Source organism: Triticum dicoccoides, chromosome 6B, assembly GCF_002162155.2.
Source record: "Triticum dicoccoides isolate Atlit2015 ecotype Zavitan chromosome 6B, WEW_v2.0, whole genome shotgun sequence".
Classification (NCBI taxonomy): domain Eukaryota; kingdom Viridiplantae; phylum Streptophyta; class Magnoliopsida; order Poales; family Poaceae; genus Triticum; species Triticum dicoccoides.
Window position 1 is genome coordinate 664692738 of NC_041391.1, and position 23133 is coordinate 664715870.

At 43.2% G+C, this 23133-nt stretch overlaps 2 protein-coding genes and 1 pseudogene across 3 annotated transcripts in view; 2 read left to right on the forward strand and 1 right to left on the reverse strand.

The window, feature by feature from the left end:
* LOC119323325 (serine/arginine repetitive matrix protein 2-like) overlaps positions 1 to 5076 on the forward strand; it is an 8206-nt gene extending 3130 nt beyond the window's left edge. Inside the window, exons 3-8 of one of the 2 annotated variants that reach the window (XM_037596956.1) lie at positions 102 to 1947; positions 2157 to 2276; positions 2846 to 2962; positions 3143 to 3232; positions 3939 to 4046; positions 4675 to 5076. In XM_037596956.1, the coding sequence (XP_037452853.1) occupies positions 102 to 1947; positions 2157 to 2276; positions 2846 to 2962; positions 3143 to 3232; positions 3939 to 4046; positions 4675 to 4722 (2329 nt within the window). In that variant the 3' untranslated portion in view covers positions 4723 to 5076. Of the gene's footprint in view, positions 1 to 57; positions 1948 to 2156; positions 2277 to 2845; positions 2963 to 3142; positions 3233 to 3938; positions 4047 to 4674 lie in introns of both variants that reach the window. The other variant, XM_037596955.1, reaches the window with a different exon arrangement.
* Positions 5077 to 5879: 803 nt separating this feature from the next.
* Positions 5880 to 10910, reverse strand: LOC119323326 (translation initiation factor IF3-4, chloroplastic-like). Its single transcript, XM_037596957.1, has 10 exons — positions 10557 to 10910; positions 10112 to 10151; positions 9966 to 10025; positions 9178 to 9239; positions 8560 to 8615; positions 8434 to 8467; positions 8024 to 8096; positions 7831 to 7923; positions 7333 to 7638; positions 5880 to 6430 (listed from the first exon to the last, which is right to left on the reverse strand). Exons 1-9 carry the CDS (start codon positions 10826 to 10828, stop codon positions 7375 to 7377), a joined length of 954 nt encoding a protein of 317 aa, XP_037452854.1. The 5' UTR covers positions 10829 to 10910; the 3' UTR covers positions 5880 to 6430; positions 7333 to 7374.
* A 6246-nt stretch (positions 10911 to 17156) lies between these two features.
* LOC119321428 lies at positions 17157 to 18762 on the forward strand (annotated as a pseudogene).
* Positions 18763 to 23133: the final 4371 nt, after the last annotated feature.

Below are 23133 nucleotides of genomic sequence, written 5' to 3' on the forward strand. Positions count from 1 at the left end.
TCAGATTCTGTTGAAAAAGAAACAAGACCATCCACTTCAGCAATGGCATCACGAGGGGTTTCACCAAGAAGAAGACTCGCCTCTGATAATGTAGAAGCAACATCAAAGAGCTCAGATTCTGTTGAAAAAGAAACAAGACCATCCACTTCATCAATGGCATCACGAGGGGTTTCACCAAGAAGAAGACTCGCCTCTGATAATGTAGAAGCAACATCAAAGAGCTCAGATTCTGTTGAAAAAGAAACAAGATCATCCACTTCATCGATGGCATCACGAGGGGTTTCACCAAGAAGAAGAATCGGCTCTGATAGTGTAGAAGCTATATCGAAGAGCTCAGATTTTGCTGAAAAAGAAACAAGACTCGCCTCTGATAGTGTAGAAGCTATATCGAAGAGCTCAGATTTTGCTGAAAAAGAAACAAGACCATCCACTTCATCAGTGGCATTACGGGGGGTTTCACCAAGAAGAAGACTTGCCTCTTATAGTGTAGAAGCTATATCAAAGAGCTCAGATTTTGTTGAAAAAGAAACCAGATCGTCCACTTCGTCAGTGGCATCACGAGGGGTTTCACCAAGAAGACGACTTGCTTCGGATGGTCTCAATACTTTATCGAAGAGCACTGATTTATCTGGTAAAGACTACAGGCCATCAACCTCAGCAGCTGCATCACGAGGGACTTCGCCCAGAAGCAGGATTGCCTCTAATTCCGTTGATGCCCCGTCAAGAAGCATGACTTTTGCTGATAAAGAGAGCAGACCCTCCACCTCATCAGGAGCATCACGTGGGACTCTACAGAGAGGCGTGCTTGCTTCTGGTAGCATTGTGGATCCTGTGGACAATGGTAGTGAACGATCCACCTCATCGGCTGCATCTGGTGGGACTTCAGACAGTAGACTTGACAGTACTGATGCTCAAGTAGAAGCCATCCAGTTTGCTGAGGAAGTTAATTCAGTAACTCCAGATGGCTGTAGTGATGATACTTCAGAAAGCATGTATTCTGGTAATGTAGGCACAGATGCAGCATCCTTGTCCATTGCGGTGCAAGATAGGCAACCAAGCAGATCTGTTTCTGATGTCAGTGAGGATATGTCACAGAGTGTGGATGCAACTCAAAAACATAACAGAGCCATCTCGGTAAAGGTTCCATCTCGAGGAACTTCTCCAAGAAGGCGTCTTGCATCTGATGGCATTAATACTATGCTCAAAAGCATGGATTTTGCTGAGAAAGATAAGAGACCCATGACCATGTCAGTATCATCGCGTGGAATGTCACCAAGAAGAACAGCAAGAGTGGACTCTGCTAATATAATGTCAAAAAGCATGGATTTTTCTGATAAGTGTAATGGACAAATATCTTCAATAATTCCATCGCGAGCGGTTTCTACACGAAAAATACTGGGACCAGATGGTGCTAATGCCATGTCGAGAAGTGTGGATCTGACTGATAACTTCAGACAACCAGTCTCTTCAACAGTGCAACCAAGTAGAGTTTCACCAAGGAAGATGCCTTATGCGAGCCCAGGTTCTGCCAATGGAAATGGAATTCAAGAGGAAAATGCCAGTTCAAGTCCAGATGCACCTTCAAATAATTCAGAAAGATTTGCACCTCCAAAGCAGTTGGCAAGGACACTGTCTTCACCATCACGTGGTCTACTATGTCCTTCATCACCAACCAAGGCTTCATCAACATCATCACTTGCCTCTAGGAGGTTGCCGAGCCCATTGAGGATTAGACCTTCAACACCTGTCTCACCATGTAGTTCTGGTAGATCCGATTCCCCCTCTTCTCTTCTCAACTACATTGGTGATGCAACAAGAGGAAAGAAGAGCCCAAGCCACATGGAAGATGCCCATCAGTTGCGCCTCCTGTATAATAGGAACTTGCAATGGCGTTTTACAAATGCTTATGTGGATGAAATGCTATCAATCCAGAAGATGGGTGCCGAGGTAAACACTCGAAAGTTACCCCCTTTACATATATCAGTGGCCATTTATTCTAAATTGTATCACTATATATCCTGTCTTCTAGGAAATTTGGGAAAATGCTTTTTATGCTTGGTCTAAACTCGAAGTTCTTTTTTTACTGTATGATTATTGTCATTACATGTACATGAGCTTAGTTTATTTTTCTTACTTTGTTTTTTCATTTGAAGCAGACTATGCTCTACAGTGTATGGGATAGTAACTCAAGGATGTCTGACTCTATGGTTACGAAAAGGAGTTATGTTGAAAGGCTGAGGCAAGAGGTCAAATTGGGAATAGTGTTGAAACAACAAGTAAGATATGTTGAGATGTCTGATATTTTAGGCACTTGTTTCTCCTGATGGTATTGGTTAGTCTAAGATTTGTGTTATAGTTGTTCAAGGTTTAATAGTGTAACTAACAAATGCGACATCTGTTTAAAACATTTGTGAAGTAATAACATTGTGGGCATTAGTACAGTGCATCAAGGCAGCAGCGCAACAAGTAACCTTCTTCCAGCGTATCATATTTTTACCTGGCTTTTTCAGAGTAGATAGAGAAGAAAAAAAATCCCGATCATACCTGTTTTGGTTGAGATAGATTGTCGTAAAACGGTTGCATTGTTTGTAGAAATATGTTCATGGTACAGAAATGTGGGACACTCTACAAGTCTATATCTTCATTTCCAAACCCTGCCACTGGTTGGAAGACTAAATTTACATGTTCCCGTACTAGTATTTTTTTCCATTAAGCAAGTTTTATATTCTGTGGAGGTGCACAAGTGCTCACTGCTATTTAGCACAAGATAAAACTACCTGTGTTGAAGCTTGTGTTGCTTCATGAGTCTGACCTCAATATTGCATCTTTTGTTTTCATGATGCAGATGGACTACCTCGACCACTGGGAAGAGTTGCAAACAGATCATTCTACTTCTTTGTCCGGTGCAATTGAAGCTCTTAGAGCAAGTACATTGCGCCTTCCAGTTACAGGAGGAGCAAAGGTATCAACAGTTCGCTTTCCAAGACATGAACCCTTCTAGAACTAGAAAATATAATACTTGAAGTATGATGACTCCTGGAGTAAAGCTAACTTGTGTACATGCTAAACAAGTCTTCCGTTTGATTTCTTTGCTGTTTTATCTGTGAAATGCTTAGTGATTCTTATTGTTTACTTCTTGCAGGCTGATGTACTTACTGTTAAGAATGCTGTCAGTTCAGCAGTTGACATTATGCAAGCAATGGGCTCTTCTGTTTGCAACTTGCTATCGAAGGTAAAATAGAAGGCCTATTTTCTGCTACTGCTGCATAATTGGCAACTTTGGTAAAACTGATATGTTGCAGTGGATGCAAAATTACTTTGTTGTTTTCCTGAAATACTACCATATGAAGAACCTGTACTTTCCATTGTAATTTGATATTTCAATTCATACAAGTTTAATTATAGCATAGGTTAATAGGACAGTTTGTGATCATTGAACCGGTGGCTAAAATAATAATAATCTATAATTAGCATTGGCACACTGGCGTTTCTTGTGCCTACAAGGCTACAGCCATTCAGTTATTATGATTCAATGGAGGTCCTGATTGTTAGAGTTGTGATAGTGCTGTTTGTGGTATCATGTGGCTGCAATGATTGTGAGAGGGTGGTGACATTATGCTAGCTTTCTGGCCAGTCCCCTTCTGCCAAGCTGGTAGTCTCGTACTGCTAGCAGGAAAACCATAAGTTAGTGCATGGACAAAATTTAACTACTCTTATGCAAACTTGACCGTTCCAGATGATCTTTCCTTCCAAATCCAACATGTCAAATTATTGGAGATTGATGTTTGAGTTCTGGCATTACTATGGAAGTGGATGCTGATTTTCTATGCTTGCTACACTATTTGGATCAATTCATTGATTGGCATAATCTTCTGGCAATTAAGCATTTCTAATAAATAACGCGGTCAGGTGTCTAACCATTGACCTGTGCTCTGCAGTTAGAGGCTACACACTCTCTGGTTACAGAACTCTCAGCTGTTGCTGCTAAAGAAAGCACTACCCTTAATGAGTACAGAGAGCTCTTGGGTACAGCGGCAGCACTGCAGGTACAAGCTTGATATATATTTATTCATCTCATCATCATTTCACTTGTTCTGATAGGACTTGGGGATACATTGTCGAATGCTACTTCCATGTATCGAGTATAATTATTTAGCTTGTTAAGGGCACGTATGCATCAATGATATTTTTATCTGCTCCTAATGAGTATCCTTGCTGACGATAATATAATATTTTTGTACAATAACTGATTATCAAAGTCCCAAAAGGTCATAGGTGCTTGAAACGGTTAAATAAGATACTAACATATGCTGCGACACTGACTGAAACATAAGCAATTGTGTTAAATCTTTTCTATTTTGGCATGATATTTTTAATATTGCCGGATTTCTCATCACTTTGATGCTGGAAATGCTTTTTGAGTGGGTCATTTACCTCTGACTGCTATTTCTTGTTACCATGTGTTACATCATAAATCTATATCTGTGCAAAACCTCTTTATGATCAGTTTCCAGATAACGTAGTCCTATTGTTATTTTTGATGAATATCAAAAGCTACATTGTCACATGTCAGTAAGATAATATATAGGCTGCTGTTCCAGGCTTGAAGCTGCAGTAAAAAAGGGTCTGCTTTGCTGTTCAATCTAACTTGTACCATTATCTTCCTCTGAGCAGGTCCACGAGTCCAGCCTAAGGACACAACTCATACAAGAAACAGAGTGAACAACTTAATCCCTTGTATGTCTAACTAAGAAGATAGAGGTAACCACACCATTCATTAGTTCTCTGTAACCGTAACGTGAATATGTGTATCTTCAGTTTGTTCCCCACCCCCTTTCTTTTTCTTCCTCTTTGTTAGGTACCCCCCAAATTTCTCTTTTTTTTTTTCATTTCTACCTCCCATGCCCTTTTCTATTTGTACAACCTGCATGGAAGAGAAGTGCAGCAAGCAAAATCATGGATTCACCATGACGACGGACCTGTCAGTGTTATTTTGTATAGCAGCTCACAAACTGAGGATGTCGAGGTTCCTAAAGCCTGTTGTAAATTATAGCAGCTCCTCTGCCTTTTGTTGTTTGTATCGCGGTAACAGTAGTAGAGTGTTTGGTACGTAGCAGATTATCTATTGCAGGTTCCCAGGCCACCAATGGGAACATCTAACCTAACACCACAGGGTAGTAGATGATGACAGGTTCCTGGTACACCGACTTCATTTACCTTACACGTTTGCGGTCGCCGTTTTCAAGAGATATGGCGATGCTTTCTTGATATGTCGATGTTTTCAGCTCTATGAAATGTGTGGTTTGTCGGTCTCCTTTTTATTGCCCATTATAGTGCTGGAACTGTATGGTTTTTCTTGATTCTAGTGATGCTCTAAGGTGTTTATGCACATGGAGGTTGTCGCCTTTCGGTGCATGAGTGAATCTTGGCACACTTGAGCTGATGTTGATGGCTGAACATACTTTTGTCCTCAAAGAATGTATACAACTAGTTTAGCTGGGCCATAGGCCATCATCCTGCGTTGCTTAGGTTGACAGCTACTGTTTAGCCCATGATTTTGTTTATCAGTTGGAAAGGAAAATGGGTCCTCCTATGGAGGTGTGGGGCGCATGATGATAACAAGACATTTTTCCTCTTATCTTGAATTTTTTTATATTGTTCATAAAGATAGGAGATGATGCTATCACATGTAGATCAGCAACTTTTATCGCCATACCCTACAGGGAATAACCAATTGATTGTGTCCTTGATGATGCACATGCCTTGCTCACATCGTTCACAGGCTTTACTTTGCAACGGACGTGTTATGAAATTTTTGGCTTAAATTGAATTAGAGACACATAACAGTGCACTTGACCAAATGAGCAATTCAAAACTTGAAGCGCGCGGAGAAAAATGTATTTATACTTACAAAAAAAATATGAAAACTAGATAGAAATTGCTGTCCACAGTGAACAGCCAAACTAGATAGAAATTACCCTCTTAGGCACTTCCAGCCAAATGTCAAAAAAATCCGAAAGCAACCATTTGATAAACAAGATACGACTACTGATCTTCTCCACAACCACAACACCACAACACCAACTAGGATTTGCGAACGACAGCGCCAAAACAAAACCTTGCTGACAACAATGCCGCACCAGGCAACACAAGCGAACTTTCCTAACAATCACCATGACTGTTACTGACTCACTGCACGGTCCCAAGCCGTTTAGTAGATTCTGTTGGTGCAATGTGAGATGATGATTCGAGGCCCCAAAACCAAAATGTTCAGATGGTAGCCCCCAGCTTCTTGATATCACAGGGTTTTGTTCTGTCTGACTCCCCAGGGAACGGCGGTGGTGGACAGCTCTTCTGCTTCATCAGGCAAAGGACGGCGAGTACAAGTACAATAGCACCATCCTTGTATTTACATGAACAGTATTGGTACCTGCCATCATCAGGTAAGTGGATTTACCAGAACGCCATCAAACTATGATGCTGATATAGACGAGATAAATTGATAGTAAAATCAAGGGAATAAATTACAAAACTTAGGCATGAGATGGAGTGATGAATCGATACAGAATGGTCCTCTCAGAAATACTCCCTCCGTTCCTAAATACAAATCTTTTGAGATTCAAACAGTCCATTGACAGCCGCAATGTGGCTAAGCCTCTCAGGTGACGGGAACTATGGTGGCGTGGCCTCATTAGGACTCCCGGACTTGCTTGCCTGGTTCTTATACTTGGCACTTGAGCCTCATAAGCTTTAATTAACATTTTTTGCGGACCTTTAAGTACAGTTTGGATTCCACAAGCAATGGTTTCCTCAATGCATATCTACAAACTATGATCAGGAACCAAAATATCTTTTGGCTACCTGGTGCTCGTGCTCCCTTTTAGCAAGAAAAAGTAGTGTGCGCGCCAGATAACCACTAGACAATTCCAATCACCAAGTTATAAGCTTCAGTGCATATCTATGAATCTGTACTTGATCATGTGACAGAGTGTAGGTGTTAGCTTTCTGAATGGATATATCATATACCTATGATCATCCAATTCTATCCCCTTAAATTTCTTTCACTCCTAGTTCCAGTGACCACTTTCAGTAAGGTTTATTGATGACGAATCTAGATGATTATCCAGTCTTGTGTAACAAAGAATGCCCATAAAGATATGGAGTATGCTTCTCAAAACCAGTTTTTGGTTCCTATGTGTAACTTGTCTTGTTCCAAATGGATATTCAAGTACATAGTGCAAATCAGGGAATCAAGAAAAGTACCAAATGGTACTAAACGTAATTGTATTAGACAAGATGCAAGACAATATATTGTTTAAAACTACAAAATACCTTCTAAAATCAGAGATGGCGCCCTTGGCCTTTACAGCTAAATCAAACATTTGCTGAGACTTCTGTCTCAGGTTCCTTACTTTCCTCCAGTTCTATCACGGGCTCATCCCCATCCAAACTACTTCCCTCCAGTTGTTCGATCAGAGTCTCGTCCCCGTCCAGTTCATCGTCCGATTGGTCCGTCTCTCCTTCCACAGCATCCTTTTTGCTCACCCCATCTTGTTCTTTCTGTATAGCTAGTTTATTGGGTACAAGAATCAAATATATATTCCTCTCCGCAAAATTCTTACTTCCTTCTGTCGCTAGCTGAAATATGATTGGAAAAAATTAAAAGCTTGAAACTAGCTGATTCAACTAATAGGTATATCCGTATATGCACTGTAGCCAAAGTGGAGAACAAAACAATTTGCGCAGAAAATAAAAGAGGTTTTTGAAAGAGATAAAAGGCAAATTTGTGCTCTTATTCTAGGCACAGTAAACATAGTATAACCAAATTACCTCACCAACATCAGTTTGGAATCTTCTGAGAAGTTCAATCGCTTGTTTTTTGTACAAGTTCTCCCGACCTTTCAAGTTTACCACTATCTTAACCTGAAACAATGGTGGTCTAGAGTAATAAGTTTAACCACCTAATAATGATGATGATGATGATAGTAATAGTAATGATAATATTATTAATAATTCCTAGGACCTTGTCACCGGCTTTAAGAAATTTCTTTGCAGCTCTAAGTCTCACACTGTAATCATGAATATCAATGTTGTACCTGCCAAAAAAATGCATAAAGACTCCAACATGACTTTAAGTTACAACCACAAGCAACAATCGTTAATTTACTATTAAGAGCCATCCGATGCCACAGGCAAATTGTATCTAGCAATATTTTGTTACTTCATCATGCGAAATAGCTCGGTACAGTTCCAACAAGTCTGTCTATACCATTCTTTTGATTCCATTATGCCTAATCTAACCAAGTTTATCAAAATAGTTCCGTTTTCAGAACACTTGAAGCATAAAGGCGAGTAACAGATTGATTCATTTGAAACATAAAGAACGCTAGTTTGCAATGTAACTTGGTAAATGAATATCAACATGATCAGTACCCCATTTTCAGCTCTTTCAAGCCCATGCGTTTTGCTGTAAAGAGTAGACACCAGGGAAGAGGCAACACATATTAGCATAGTGAACAAATATTTGGATGGAAAACAAAACGAGTTAGAAAAGTTTACCAACGGATCTTTTCTGCTGAACTCTTTTCTTCTTCTGTTGTTCGTACTTGTGTTTTCTGTACAAAACCAGTAAATAATTCTAGTAAATTCTGAAGGGCACAAATCTGGATAAAAGAAAAGATGACAAGTATTTTAAAAATACAAAATAAATAAATTATTAAAAACCAATAGTCTTGCTAAGTGAAGACCATGTATATATAGATTCGAACCGAGGGACTGTCTGCTAAGTGAGTAACTCTCGACCTTACATAGGGAGAAAAGCCTATTATTTGATCGAACCTGCAGATTCCATGTACAAGTTTGACATAGAGAAGCAGGGTCTCAAGTAGACAGGATAGGACCTACAGGACATTGTTTACTTTAGTCTTTAACTAACGAGGTAATATTTGATATACTTATGACATAGCTGCTGAAACCATTGTGAGGAAACTTGTCAAGACCAAATGACATCTTGAGGTGTGCATCCTACACTATGCATATCCTTGTTTTTGAAATAATATGTAAACCTTATTTACAGAGTGCTTAGACATACCTAGAAGTGTACTATCAATTAACCTGATTTCGTAATGGAAATTAATCAGATAAGAAGTGAAATTGTAGGTGTTCACTGCAACATACTTGTAATCTTTCTCTTCAAAGAGTCGGAGTACTGGAGGATCTCCATCTAGTGACAATATTGCCTGAAATTAGAGAAATATAAACCATCCCAATTTGTGTAAAAATAGTGGCACTAGCTGAGGAAGAATTTGCAAATTAATAAAACCCGGGTGGACGGATTTTCCATCTCCAGGGGAAAAGGCTATCATCTCCTACTAGATAAATCCCTAATTCACCTTTTGGGGCTTCTACTCTTACATAAAGCTCTTGTCTTGACAATTCAAAATTGGGCGAAGGTTTTTTACCAAGAAATTTATACTCAAAATCATTCCATTCAGAATTCTTTTCTTTCTTAAAGCGTCGGACTTCTAGTAATGCATGTCCTAACAAGATATGGCTCAAGTTAGTGTCTCGTTAAACATGAGTGCACCTTGCAAAGTTAGGGCTAAAGCAGAAATACTGTGATTTTTTTTTGAAGATTATGCTCGTTTCCATTTCTATAAGGGGTTTATTACTATGTGAGCAATATTATTAAATTATATGGTGTAAGAGAGTTAGGAGTTTTAAGCTATTCTGTTCTCACAAGTTATGCATTGGCAACACACTTTTCCATTCAAATGCTTGGGTTTCAGCTATTTTCATTTAGTTTATAATAGCAGGACATGCCTATAAAAGCCATTGCTAAATGCTAAACAACTGCTTGTTCTCGCTTGTATGCTAATGAACAACTACTTGTTCTCGCTCGTGCCAACTTTATGCTGAAAATGTATGTTTATAGAGAAAGAAGCTACATGAGATGGAGAAAGTACCAGCATAAGATCATTTTCATCTGCAATTCGAACTGCCTCGCTTACAGATATAACACCAACCTGCAGAGCGACAAATGAAGGTGCATGCACCATCAAATACATAATCAGGTAAGAGCACTACTTACATGATTAGGCATGTGATTTACCATATTTTTCTGGGCATCCAACAGCCTGACGGTCGAAGACCTAACCATGGGAGGCGGTTGAAATGTTAAAAGAATGAAATGAATGTACAGATACGGAAGAAAGAAGAAATCATCATACAAGACTAAGTACATCACAATTCCAGATGCTTATCTATCATGGCATCCACCTCCCATATGCCTGCGCCCTCTAACAACTAAGCAGCAAGTTTCTCTTTTCTCCCAAGAGAATGTCATTGTTTTAAAAGAACATATGAGCATTTGCAGACATGACATGAGTTTTCCAATTGGGTAACATTAATACCGCCCAAAGAAAAACTAAAACTCAGCTCCCTTGCAATTGCAAGTAATGACATGGAATCACTCGGCATTTGACGAGGCAAACATGTGGACTGTGGAGCACATTATACAGCTATAAGTGGAGGGGCAAGGAAAATGGCGTTCGTACTGGATGCGCTCGATGTCGAGGGCGGGGTCCTGCTCCTGCTCGGGGCGGTCCCGCCGCCCGGCCCCGCCCTCCTCCTCGTCTTCCTCGTCGCTCCCGTACGCGGAGTAGCGCGCGACCGCGACGAGCCGCCGCGGCCGCCCCTGCCGCGCGGCCAGCGACGACCGCGCCGAGGAGGAGGGCACCGAGGCGTGGGCGGTGGAGCAGCACGGCCTGTAGGGCAGCCGCCGGGACACGGCCGGCGCGAACGCGAAGCCGGCGGCGACGCCGACCATGGCCGGTGGCGGTGGTCGGGGGTGGTGGCCGCGCCTTATCTGCTCGGTCGGAGGTTTTTGCCGCGAGCGGAGGAATCCCAAGCAACGAGTGGAGGGGATAGGCGCGGAGGTGACGTGGGAGATGATGGGACGCTGGGCTGTGGGCCCGAGTAGGCCCGGTTCTGTCTTGGGCCAAAGCTGGGCCGACAATAGGGCTGCTGATAATGTGGGCCTTGACAGATTTTAAGTCTGTGTACTTATAAAGAAAAAACTCCCATCGAGGAGGACCAAACCTGAACACACGTACCCTTTCGCCGGCGCCGGCGCCGGCGCTGCCGCCGCTCTATTGGATCGACCGGCAAGATGGCGGGGAGATCCTCACCCTGGAAGCTCATGGGGCAGCAGTCCAGCGCTTTTCTCCGTCGCCAAACGACCCAGGAATCTCCCGCCGGCGGCGAAATCCCTAGTGCGGAAGCTGTACTGTTGAGTCTGGCGAAGGTTCTTGCTGATCTGGAAGGGCAGGAGAGTCAGAGAGAGCTGACCAAGGTGGTCACTGGGAGCTTGGAGGATGAACACTCGTTCCATAGGATCGAATGCAACAGATTCTCCAAGGGTTTCTCCTGGATCAAATCGCGCCCTTGCGCCACCGGCTGTCGCATGAGAAGCAGATCCAGGATCATCTCAGGTCCAGGGCCAAAGAGAAGAGCAATCGCGCCCACAGACTAGAGTCTGATGGTGGTGGTCGTGAGTCTGCATTCAAATCACAGAGGGAGGCAGAGTCGATGATGTTCATGGGTTTGGACACCATTACCAATGGGGACAGGAAGATGGTCGGATCAGACAAGCCAATGCTCCAACCTGCATATCCCAGCACCAACAAATTGGATTGCGGCGGCGACGATGAAAAGGATGAGATGGACATGCGCAAATCAAACGCGTATTGGACTGTGAAATCGGACACGCTGATGCTCAAACCTGCAGGTACAATTGGCAGATGCTCTGTGATCATGACGAGATGGACACACTATTGGCTAAGGAGATGGCTAACGAGGTGGAGAGATTCGCTTCATATGTTCGCAGCTGGGAATTTGCCTGGGGCAGAACCCGCGGCTTCTTCAGAGACATGAGTGAGTGAGTGAGTGTGAGGATCTCTCTTGCGGTCAGTGGATCGAAGGAATTTTCATGGGATTCGAGCTAAGAATTTGAATTCGGATGAGGATTCCTCCCAACCACCCACACCTCTATCCGTTACAACCGAGCCACGGCTGTAGCCGTCCAAATTCTAGCCAAAGTGAGACGATGGACTACTGTAGCTATTTAACAGTACACCCGCTCAGCGGGACCAGTTTGAGCTAGCAAGCCACTGGGGAAGCCTTTTGGGCCGGTTGGACTTGGGCCTTGGAACCAGTGGGACTGGCGCTTCGCTCTTGTCGGCACGCTCCTGATCAGCTACAGGTCTTCTGTCCTCATCTTCAGGTTCAGGTGTTGCATCTTCAGAGTTAACACGAACATGGCTGCTGACATCCCTCCTCTGATGAGAAACGGCTTGACCCCAAGCCGCCGAACGAGGAAACTGTTGACGGAGAGAATCCAGGTCTTCCTAGGTCACCCCTTATGGAGATGATCCGCTCCACCGAATCAAACCCTGAGCAATTGTACGCTTGCCTTGTTGACATATGCGCTGCTAAAGAATACGTTGTGGAACCTATAGAGAAGCAAAAGACGAGGCACCTTACAAGCAACAGGACAGTTAGGTAAGACCACCCTTTTCAGTTGAGAAACATGGAAAACGGGGTGGACTCTGATGTCAGGAGGTAATTGCAGTTTGTAAGCTACTTCGCCAATTTTTTCCAGAATGGTGTAAGGGCCGTAGTACTTGTAGGCCAACTTTTGGTTAGCTCTATGCACAACCGACGACTGCACATAAGGCTGTGTAGTTTGAGCAATACTTGTTCGCCAACCTCAAAAACTCTCTCAGTTCTTTTCTTGTCTGCCATGTGCTTCATCCGTTGCTGGGCCCGAAACAAATGTTGTTTGACAGAAGCCACCACCACTTCTCTGTCCTGCATCCACTGTTTTATGTCTATTGGAGCAACTGTATCACTAATAGAGATGCCAAAGTACCTGGGAGAATGGCCATACAACACTTCAAAAGGTGTTTTGCCCACAGCAGAATGCCAATATGTGTTATACCAGAATTCACACATTGATAACCATTTGCTCCATTTGGATGGATGAGAACTGATGAAACTTCTCAGGTAGCATTCAACTTGTTGGTTAACTCGCTCGGTTTGCCCATCAGTAGCAGGATGGTAGACAGAACTCATATTCAGTTGTGTGCCAGTCCTGTGAGTTAGAGTTTGCCAAAAATTACTCGTGAAAACAGGATCTCTGTCTAAGACAATGTACTCTGGCATTCCATGCAGTTTATAAACATTGTCAAGGAATATTTCAGCCACTTTCTGTGCAGAGAAGGGATGTTTGAGAGGCATGAAATGACCATATTTATTAAACTTATCTATGACCACCAAAATGCAATCAAACTGATATGAATGAGACAGCCCAGTAATGAAATCCATAGTAACAGTTTCCCATGCTTTGTTTGGAACAGGCAAGGGAGATAACAGCCCTGGATACTTTACTCTCTCAGGTTTAGCTTGTTGACAGACTAAACAGGACTGCACCTTGTCCTTGATAAACTTTTTCATACCAGTCCATCTGAACAAGGAGTGGATTTTGTGATATGTAACAGGAAACCCAAAAGACCACCAATAGGACTATCATGGAAGGCAGAGAAAATCTTGTCATGCAGCTCCACATTGTTTCGCACCCAAATGCAGCCCTTGTATCTCAGCGACCCTTGAATCAATTGGAAATTAGGTTTAGCAGAGGGATTAACAGCTAATGCGTGTAACAGTTCAGTGGCCTTGTCATCTGCAGAATAGCTAGCTACTACATCTTCCAACCATACATGACATGATCTGGAGATGTGAAATAACTGAAAAGAATGAGGCCTTCTAGAAAGAGCATCTGCAGCTGAGTTTTCCACCCCCTTTTTGTACACAATGTTATAGTTCAGGCCCATGAGCTTAGTCAATGCTTTCTGCTGCCAAACAGTGTGCAGTTTTTGATTTTGCAAGTGCACAAGGCTCTTTTGGTCAGTTCTAATAGTGAATTGCTGGAACTGCAAATAAGGTCTCCAATGATCAACAACTAATAAGATAGCTAGATATTCCTTCTCATAAACTGAAAGAGCTCTGTTCTTTGGGCCTAAAGCTTTACTGATATAAGCTAGTGGGTGTCCTTGCATTAGAACAGCTCCAATGCCTAGCTCACAAGCATCAGTTTCTATGACAAAAGGTTTGTCATATTGAGGGAGTGCTAGAACTGGAGCTTCAATCAATGCCTTTTTCAATGTTGCAAAAGTTGTTTCTGTGATTTCAGTCCAGACAAATGGAACTCCCTTTTTAAGCAGTTCAGTCGGGGGCTTGCTGATCACTCCATAGTGTTGAATGAATTTCCTATAATAACCAGTCAACCCAAGAAAACCTCCGACTTCCGTGACATTAGATGGAGTAGGCCATTGCTCTACTGTTTGGATTTTGCTGGGATCTGTTGCAACTCCTTGAGGAGTTATGGTATGTCCCAAATAACCAATCTGTTGTTGACCAAAAGCACACTTTGACATTTTGACTTTCCATTGATCAGCTCTCAGCAAAACCAGTACTTCTCTAACATGTTTTAAGTGCTCCTCATATGACTTGCTGAAAATCAAAATGTCATCAAAGAAAACCAAGGTATTCTTCCTGTTAACAGGGGACAGGGTGTTGTTCAGGCCCCCCTGGAATGTTCCTGGAGCTTCACTCAGACCCATGGCCAAAACAGTGAACTCATGGTGGACAAGATGAGTTTGGAAAGCTGTTTTATATTCCTCCCCCTCAGCTAATCTGATCTGATGGTAACCAGCCCTGAGATCCAATTTAGTGAACCAAGCAGCACCAGATAGTTCATCCAAAAGCTCATCAATCACAGGTACTGGGAATTTCCCTTTTATAGTGATAGCATTTAGCATCCTGTAGTCCACTACTACTCTCCATTCCCCTCCCTTTTCCTTAACTAGCAGCACTAGAGAAGAAAAAGGACTTTTGATTGGTCTAATGATACCTGACTTTAGCATTTCTGCAATTTGTTTTTCAAGTTCATCCTTTAACTGTGGTGCTATTCTGTAAGGTCTAACTGTGACTGGTCTAGCTCCTGGAATTAAAGTGATTTTGTGGTCACAGTCTCTTCTAGGTGGTAACTGAGTAGGAGTTTCAAAAACCTCAGCAAATTCCTCTAATAACAACTGGATTTTTGGAGTTACAGCAGTTTGTCCTTCAGCTTGAAGTGCAGAGATAGCAACACAGGTGTAAGCACATTCTTCAGAACCAATGCCATGTAAAGTGACTGTCTGTCCCTCCTTGTTAAAAGACAACCATTTCTCAACCCAATCAACATACATGGGACTGTGTTGAGCCAGCCAATCCAACCCCAATATGCCATCATAAGTTTGCAGGGGCAACAACTTGAAATTTGAAATGAATTTAGCACCATTGGACTGCCACACACAATTTTTGATTTGTTGTTGACACTGAATTGTTGGACCACCAGCTACTGTAACTGTGATTGTTTTAATTGGACTGACACCTGCTAATGAACTGTGTTGCAAATCCAAGAAAGAGTGTGTACTACCTGAGTCAACCAGAAATTGAAATGTGTGGCCCTGCAATTCAATTTCCAATTGCAAAACTGGAGCTTCTAGTCCCTTTCCCATAGCTGCAGCAGATAACCTGATGGAATGAGCTGAAGATTGTTCAGGTTGTTCACTGTCAGAGTCAGAGTCTTCAGTGGAATTGGTTTGTAATTGTTCTATCATTTCTTGAACAAAATGTAGTTGAACTGTGGCCTTGCACACATGATCCTTAGACCATTTTTCTCCACAAACAAAACACAGCCCCTTGGATTTTCTATAATTTCTAAGTGCTGTCCACTTATCTTCCTGAGCTACACCACTGACAGAGTCTGAACTTCGTATGTCTTCTTGTTTCTGAACCTTCGAACTAGCATAGCTTGAAGCAGTGACCAATTTCCTTGGAGCAGAACTTGAGGTGGAAGAGTACGTCTCTCCTAATTCCTCATGGAGGAGAGCTAGTTCATATGCAGCATCTAAATCCTTGGGTTTCTGCAGTGCCACCACCATCCTTACTCCAGGTTTAAGCCCATCCAAAAACCTGGTGGTGTAATGCAGGGAATTGGGTGTATCTTCATACGTTGTCAACTGATCATACAGCTCTGCAAAGCATTCAACATAGTCTTATACAGTAGTTGTTTGAGAAATTCGGAATAGCTTCCTGAGCAAAGTTTGGTGTTGATTTCGCCCAAAACGACCCTGTAACGCAGCACAGAACTCTGAACAGTTGGTATTTGGCATGCGCCTGTGCATAGATTCAAGCCACCGAGTAGAAGTACCTTCGAAATGAGCTGTAGCCAGAGATAACCATCTGTGAGGAGGCGTGCTCCACAACTTGAACTGGTCTTCACATCTGTTCTACCATAATCTCGGATTTGACCCATCGAATTTGGGAATCTCCAGATGCATGGAAAACGAGGAATACTCAGCAGTATCCATCGGATGTGGATCATGGGGAGAAAAATTTCCGGGAGAAAAAACGGAATTGCGCGCACCTTTGACAGGAGGAGGGACATAGATGTTATGTGCCTTCCCCCAGTTTTCATTGTTGAAGCCAAGGGCGCTGATCGTGGCCGCGCCACGACCTGGCCCAGCGTTGCGCGAACAGGTTCCGTCGGCCTTGGAATCCGACTCCGACGGCTCCATCTTGTAGAAATCCGTCCTGATCTGCTCGAGGTCGAGGGCGATTTCGTCTCGGATCCCATCCGCCCGTGCCGACATGAGGCTATCGAGGGTCACGTTGTTGGCTTCGATCATCTTGCTCATCGACTTGAGAAGCGACTCGCCGTGAGTCCGGAGCCTGTTGTCCATGTCGCTGGTGAACTCATGGCGAAGTAGTTCGTAGATGGTGCGGCTGTCGGTGTTGAGCTCTTCCATGGCTTGGATCCGTCGCCGCTCGCCAAATCGCGTCGTGTAGTGGTGGGGCGGCAACTCCAGGGTGATGAGGCTCTGATTACCAGATGTGAGGATCTCTCTTGCGGTCAGTGGATCGAAGGAATTTCCATGGGATTCGAGCTAAGAATTTGAATTCGTATGAGGATTCCTCCTAACCACCCACACCTCTATCCGTTACAACCGAGCCACGGCCGTAGCCGTCCAAATCCTAGCCAAAGTGAGACGATGGACTACTGTAGCTATTTAACAGTAGACCCGCTCAGCGGGCCCGGTTTGGGCTAGCAAGCCACCGGGGAAGCCTTTTGGTCCGGTTGGACTTGGGCCTTGGAACCAGTGGGACTGGTGCTTCGCTCTTGTTGGCACGCTCCTAATCAACTGCAGGTCTTCTGTCCTCATCTTCAGGTTCAGGTGTTGCATCTTCAGAGTTAACAGGAACAGGGCTGCTGACAGTGAGCAACTAACAAATCTCTCTTGTGTAACTAGTGGTTCATGTCAGGTCGACCCTTATATAAATGAAGATAAAGAAAATGGGAAGGGTTCTCTTTTCCTTGAAACTAAGGAAGGGGTCCATTTACTTGATTTTTTGTGCATGTGGTCATCTAGTGCTTGTTCATGCATGTTCATTAGAACATTTCTGACACCCGATTCACTTATTTTGGTTCTGCGTGCAGCGACTCTGAGTTCCATTCAGTTTACGCACAACATTCCCGGACTCAAGAACAGCCCTGGGTCCGCCACGCGAACATTGCAGATCTTCTCCATCAAGCTCGCAGAAATAGCCGGTGGCCTCAAGTGGCCATTGTTTGTGTATGGCGTGGTTGCTGCTAGAGACGTCGCGGATCACAACTGCAACCTTCTATTCTCTCGTAATAGGAGCTAGGCCCAAGAACTGAAAGAAGATGTATGTATGCTATGACTATCTTTTGATTTTCTTTTGGAGACCTCGATTGCACACCTGTGTCCTCTTTTACTAATGAATGGGATGAAATTGATGATGCTTGCAGGGTAGAATTTTGCACTTGATTGGCCCGTCCCGTGCAATTGTGTTTACGGACAGAGTTGACTTTGAAATCCAACTGAAAGTAAAAGGTACAGGTACGACCAAGTCACAAGATAAAGCATTGATCAGCTCTGCAGATTGTTACGAAGGCAGATATGGACCTGCTATGTCAACCTTTTCTGTCAGTAACTGTTCCTACACACTGGAGTTTTGTGCGAAGACAGTTACGCGAACCTTTCAGGCCACTGTCCTGGATGTCCAGGTTGTCAAAGATGATGGGGCATAGCCTTTTCAATGCGGTGGCCGATTTGCCTGCTCTCCACTGTCGGGGAAGTTCGTTTTTGCTGATAGCGGAGTCACTTGCACTATCAACCCCTCATCTAGCCAAATTGTGCTGCTTGATTCAAAAGATGGTGCATGGCTGAAAAAATGTAGTGGTGGTTACCTACATATGTGGAGGCAAGTTGTTTCAGTAGAAATTGAAGGACGGTTAGACATTTTCATACAAGCCTACTCCAAATCTGGCGATATCGCTTCACAAGGCCAGGTCCGTTTCATACCCAAATCTTGCGGCATGAGTCATGGTAAATGTGCTTTTGGTGGCTCCGAGGTATCAATTACTGTTGCTTGGCCCTTGTTGCTACGGACAAGGGGGGAATCGCAGCACGGGGAAATTTGTTTGAATGTTAAAGCTAGGAGATTTGCGGCAGGGAACACTGAGAAGAGAGGACAACACCAACCAAACCTTTGCTCCCATATCCTTCCTGTTTGTTGAAGGTGCACTGCTATACAGACGATGTTGTGCAGCCGATTTTTGCACCATCCTGCTAATTGAACCATGCATTCCTGGGGCTAAGTGGAGGCCGGCCGCTGGATCTAGCATCGTGCAATGTTCCGCTACTTAGTATCGGCTACTCAGTAGTTTCGTTGTTGAAGTGTCTCGGTAGTTTTGTACTTGATCTCCTATGTGAAGTGTCAAACCGTTTGTATGTATCTCCTATAACTTGTGCATCCAACTTCCTGTCTATTGTCTTTTAGGTTATGTTGTGTGGAGTATTCCTGTTTTGATTAACCGGAGGTCTTGTTTGTCCTATTTCCTGTTGTGTAAATGTTCTCTTTGCCATTTTTGCTAGATTTTTATTCCGTAGAATTGCTAAATAAATGTCATACATGTAGTGTCTTTCTCCGGACCATTCATTCATTTATGTACTGTCGGGCCAACATGCAAGTACAACTCGAATACACGGCTGCTCGGTTGGCCCTAGGAAAACTCAGCCACTTCCTTAGGGCATCTTCAACGCTGGGCTCTTATGTAGACGCTAATGGATAAAAAAATCTCGTCAAATAAAAAACCAACGGAGCGCTCCCTACTTCAACGTTGAGCGCTAACTATAGGCACTAATTAACTGAAAAACCGATCGCTACACAACATCGCCATTGAACCCATATGTAAAGGGCTAAGCGCCAGGATTAATCGGGCCAACTGCTAATCGGATAGGATTCTGATCCTGGCGCCCAACATTGTACATGCCCTTATGCTATCCCACAGTACCGGGTCTTGCTCAATCAACCTTGCATGTCTTCTCCATGAAGCTCGCAGAAATAGCCGGTGGCCTTGAGTGGCCGGAGACATGGTGGATCACAACTGCAGCATTATCTTCTCTTGCGATAGGAGCCAGACGACCCATGAACTCACACAATGGGTATGCATATATGCCGCATCTTAGCTAACGATAAAGCACTGATTAGTGACTGGCGCATTTATAGGGGAGGATATGGCCCTGGTTTTTGTTGTGAGAATTGTTTATGCACAATAGAGTTTTGCTTGCAGTGGGTTAGAAAATTGGTCCAGGCCACTATCTTGGGTGTCCTAGTTGTCAAATATGGGTCATGGCCTTTTGAATATGGTGGACGAGTTGCTTGTTCCTCACTATCAGGAAAATTTGTGATCACTGATACTTGAGTTGCTCGTATGATTATCCCTAGTCTACCCAAATTGTGTTGCTTGATTCAAGAGATGGAGCAATGCCGAGAAGCGTTGATAGTTATCTACATTTGTTGAGGCAAGTAGTTTCTGTACACATTGAAGGAAGGTTGGACGTTCTCATACAAGCCTACTCAGAATCTGGTGATATCACTGCACAAGGCATGTTCGTTTCATGACTAAGTTTTGCCACATAAGCCAAGATAAATGTGCATTTGGTGACACTGAGGTGGTGATTGTTGTTGCTTGGTTCCTTATAACCACAGACAAGAGGGAAGTCACGGCACAATGAGGATTTGTTTGAAGCTACTAGCTAGAAGATTGTGGTGTGACAAAGGGCATCATCGACCAAACCTTTGCTTACCATACATCCTGGTTGTTGAAGAGTCTTTAGTTTTTGTGTATGTAAAATGACCAACTATACATGTATCTACTATAACTTATGCCATCAAGTTATTTGCTATTGCCTAATAGGTTGAGAACCAACCTGTTGTTGGATCGTTAGAGGGACAGTGGTATTCCCAGCCCACTAGGGTTCAAGTCTCTCGAAGGTGCTCATAGGGGCAGGGTGTGTGCGTTCATAAGGGTGAATGTATGCGCGTATGTATGACCGCCTACGTCTGTACTATGTTAAAAAAATGGGCCGTGTTTGATAGCAAAGTATTATATAAACCAAAGTATCAAAAACTACAATAATTTTGCCCGTAGGTGTGAGATACCATAGTTTTATCAAAACAGAGTATTTTGGAGTATTCACAATACATAGAACCTGTTTGGCTGTTGCCGCGTAACGTTGTAAATTTTGTTGTTTAGCTGTTGCATTTAAGCACTCAACAGCTCTGTTTAAAAAAAAGGTTTGGGGTTCTTTTTTTTATGCAGAGAAAAAACTACAGTTTGCCCAATACTATAGTATTAAAAGCAGAGTTGTTAGGGGCAACCAAACAGCTCATTGTAAAAAAAGAGCTGTTTGGTTGCCCCTAACAACTGTGCTTTTAATATTGTAGTATTGGGCAAACTGTAGTTTTTTCTCTGCATAAAAAAAGAACCCCAAACCTCTTTTTTACAATGAGCTGTTTGGTTGCCCCTAACAACTATGCTTTTAGTACTGTAGTATCGGGCAAACTGTAGTTTTTTCTCTGCATAAAAGAAAGAACCCCAATCCTCTTTTTTAAAAACAGAGCTGCTGAGTGCTTAAACGCAACGGCTAAACAACAAAATTTACAACATTACGTGGCAACAGCCAAACAGGTTCTATGTATTGTGAATACTCCAAAATACTCTGTTTTGATAAAACTATGGTATCTCACACCTACGGGCAAAATTATTGTAGTTTTTGATACTTTGGTTTATATAATACTTTGCTATCAAACACAACCTAATACTTATAAAAAATGCCTAATAGGTTATGTCGTCTGAATATTTATTTATTAATCAAAGGTCTTGGTGTCTCATTTCCTTTTGCATATATGTTACCTTATTGTTTTGCTCTAATTTCATTATGTCGAATTGCTAAACATCATTGAGGTAATTTTCCCCCGTCTCTTCACTCGCTTTTTGTTGGTGAAACCAATATGAGGCAAACCACTCCGTGAAAGCTCCAGAGGATTCACTACTAGGAAAAGGGCTATAGATAGGATTGATTCTAATGGCGCACCGTGGAAGCAGTGCGCCACTACTATATACTAATGGCGCACCTGTTTGTGATACCCCATTAGTGTGGAAGACACTAATGGCGCACCGTAAACAGGGTGCGCCACTAGTATGAATTATTTTTTTTTCATTTTCCCATACATACTAATGGCGCATCGGGTCCATAATGCGCCATTACTATCTATAACTACTAATGGCGCACCAAGCAGGCAGTGCGCCATTACTGTAAATTTTGTTTTATTCTTTTTTTTGGAAAACTACTAATGGCGCATCGTGACACAGTGCGCCATTACTAGTTTAAACTAGTAATGGCGCACTCAGAGGAGATGCGCCATTAGTATATATGCTTATTATTTTTACTTTTTTGCAAAACTACTAATGGCGCACCGTAGGCTGATGCGCCATTAGTAACCAGGGTTACTAATGGCGCATTTTCCTACGGTGCGCCATTAGTAACCTGGGACCAACAAGATCATCGGAATGGATGGAGTAGCCAATGAGCAAGACTTCGACAAGTACGGCGACCCGAAGATCGAACATGACGACGACGATGAAGTAGCAGCACACACCACAAGAAGAAGCAGGACCACCCTACCTAAAGGACGTCCGTTCCACAGAAGAACTCCGTTTGCGAAAAAGAAGGACAAGAAGATTGTGAACAGATAGCTAGCTAGCTAAGACCGATTGTATTTAAATCGTAGTCTTCATTTCTCGATTGTATTTCATGGGCACCTTTTGATATCATGAATATTTTTAAATTTCATGGGCACTTTTTGAATTCATGAGGACACTTGATCTCGATTCCCCCTCCATCTCGATCTCGATCGCCCTCCATCTCGATCGCACCCGCACCCTCCCCCGCTAGCTCCACACATCGCAACCCTCCCCCGCTCCACCGCCGGAGCACCCGGCCCCCCGCACCCGCACTTTTTGAACATATTTTTTAAATTTTTTTTACTATTTTTATAAAAAATATTACTGTTATAATTTAAACAAGTTTGAACATATTTAAACACAAATAAATATAAAAAACAGCATTTAAAATGCATAAAAAATATTACTGTTATGATTTAAACAAGTTTGAACATATTTAAACACAAATAAATATAAAAAACACCATTTAAAATGCATAAAAAAATATTGGGGATCCTGGGAATCGAACCGAGGACCTCCTAGTGTGTGTGCTGCGTGCTGACCAGTCGGGCTAGTGCGTGGGTTCTGTTGTAGATAGGGTTGGGCTATAGATATGGCTACTAGGCTAGGTTAAAACAAAATTCTAATGGCGCACCGAGGGGTGGTGCGCCATTAGAATAGTCGTACTTATGGCGCACCTGCGTGTGGTGCGCCATTAGAAAGCTTCCCTCCACCTATTCCCCTCTGGCCTCTCTCCCTCCCTCGCCAGATCCCCCCCCACTCGACCTAACTTTGCCCCCGCGCTGTCGCCCCCGCGCCGTCGCCCCCCGACGCCCAGCCGCTGCCGGAGCTTCAACGCCGGCGTCTTCCTTAGTCCGGGCACGGGGTGCAGGACGACGACCGCGGCCGCCGGCCTTCCCACGGCCAACTGAGGC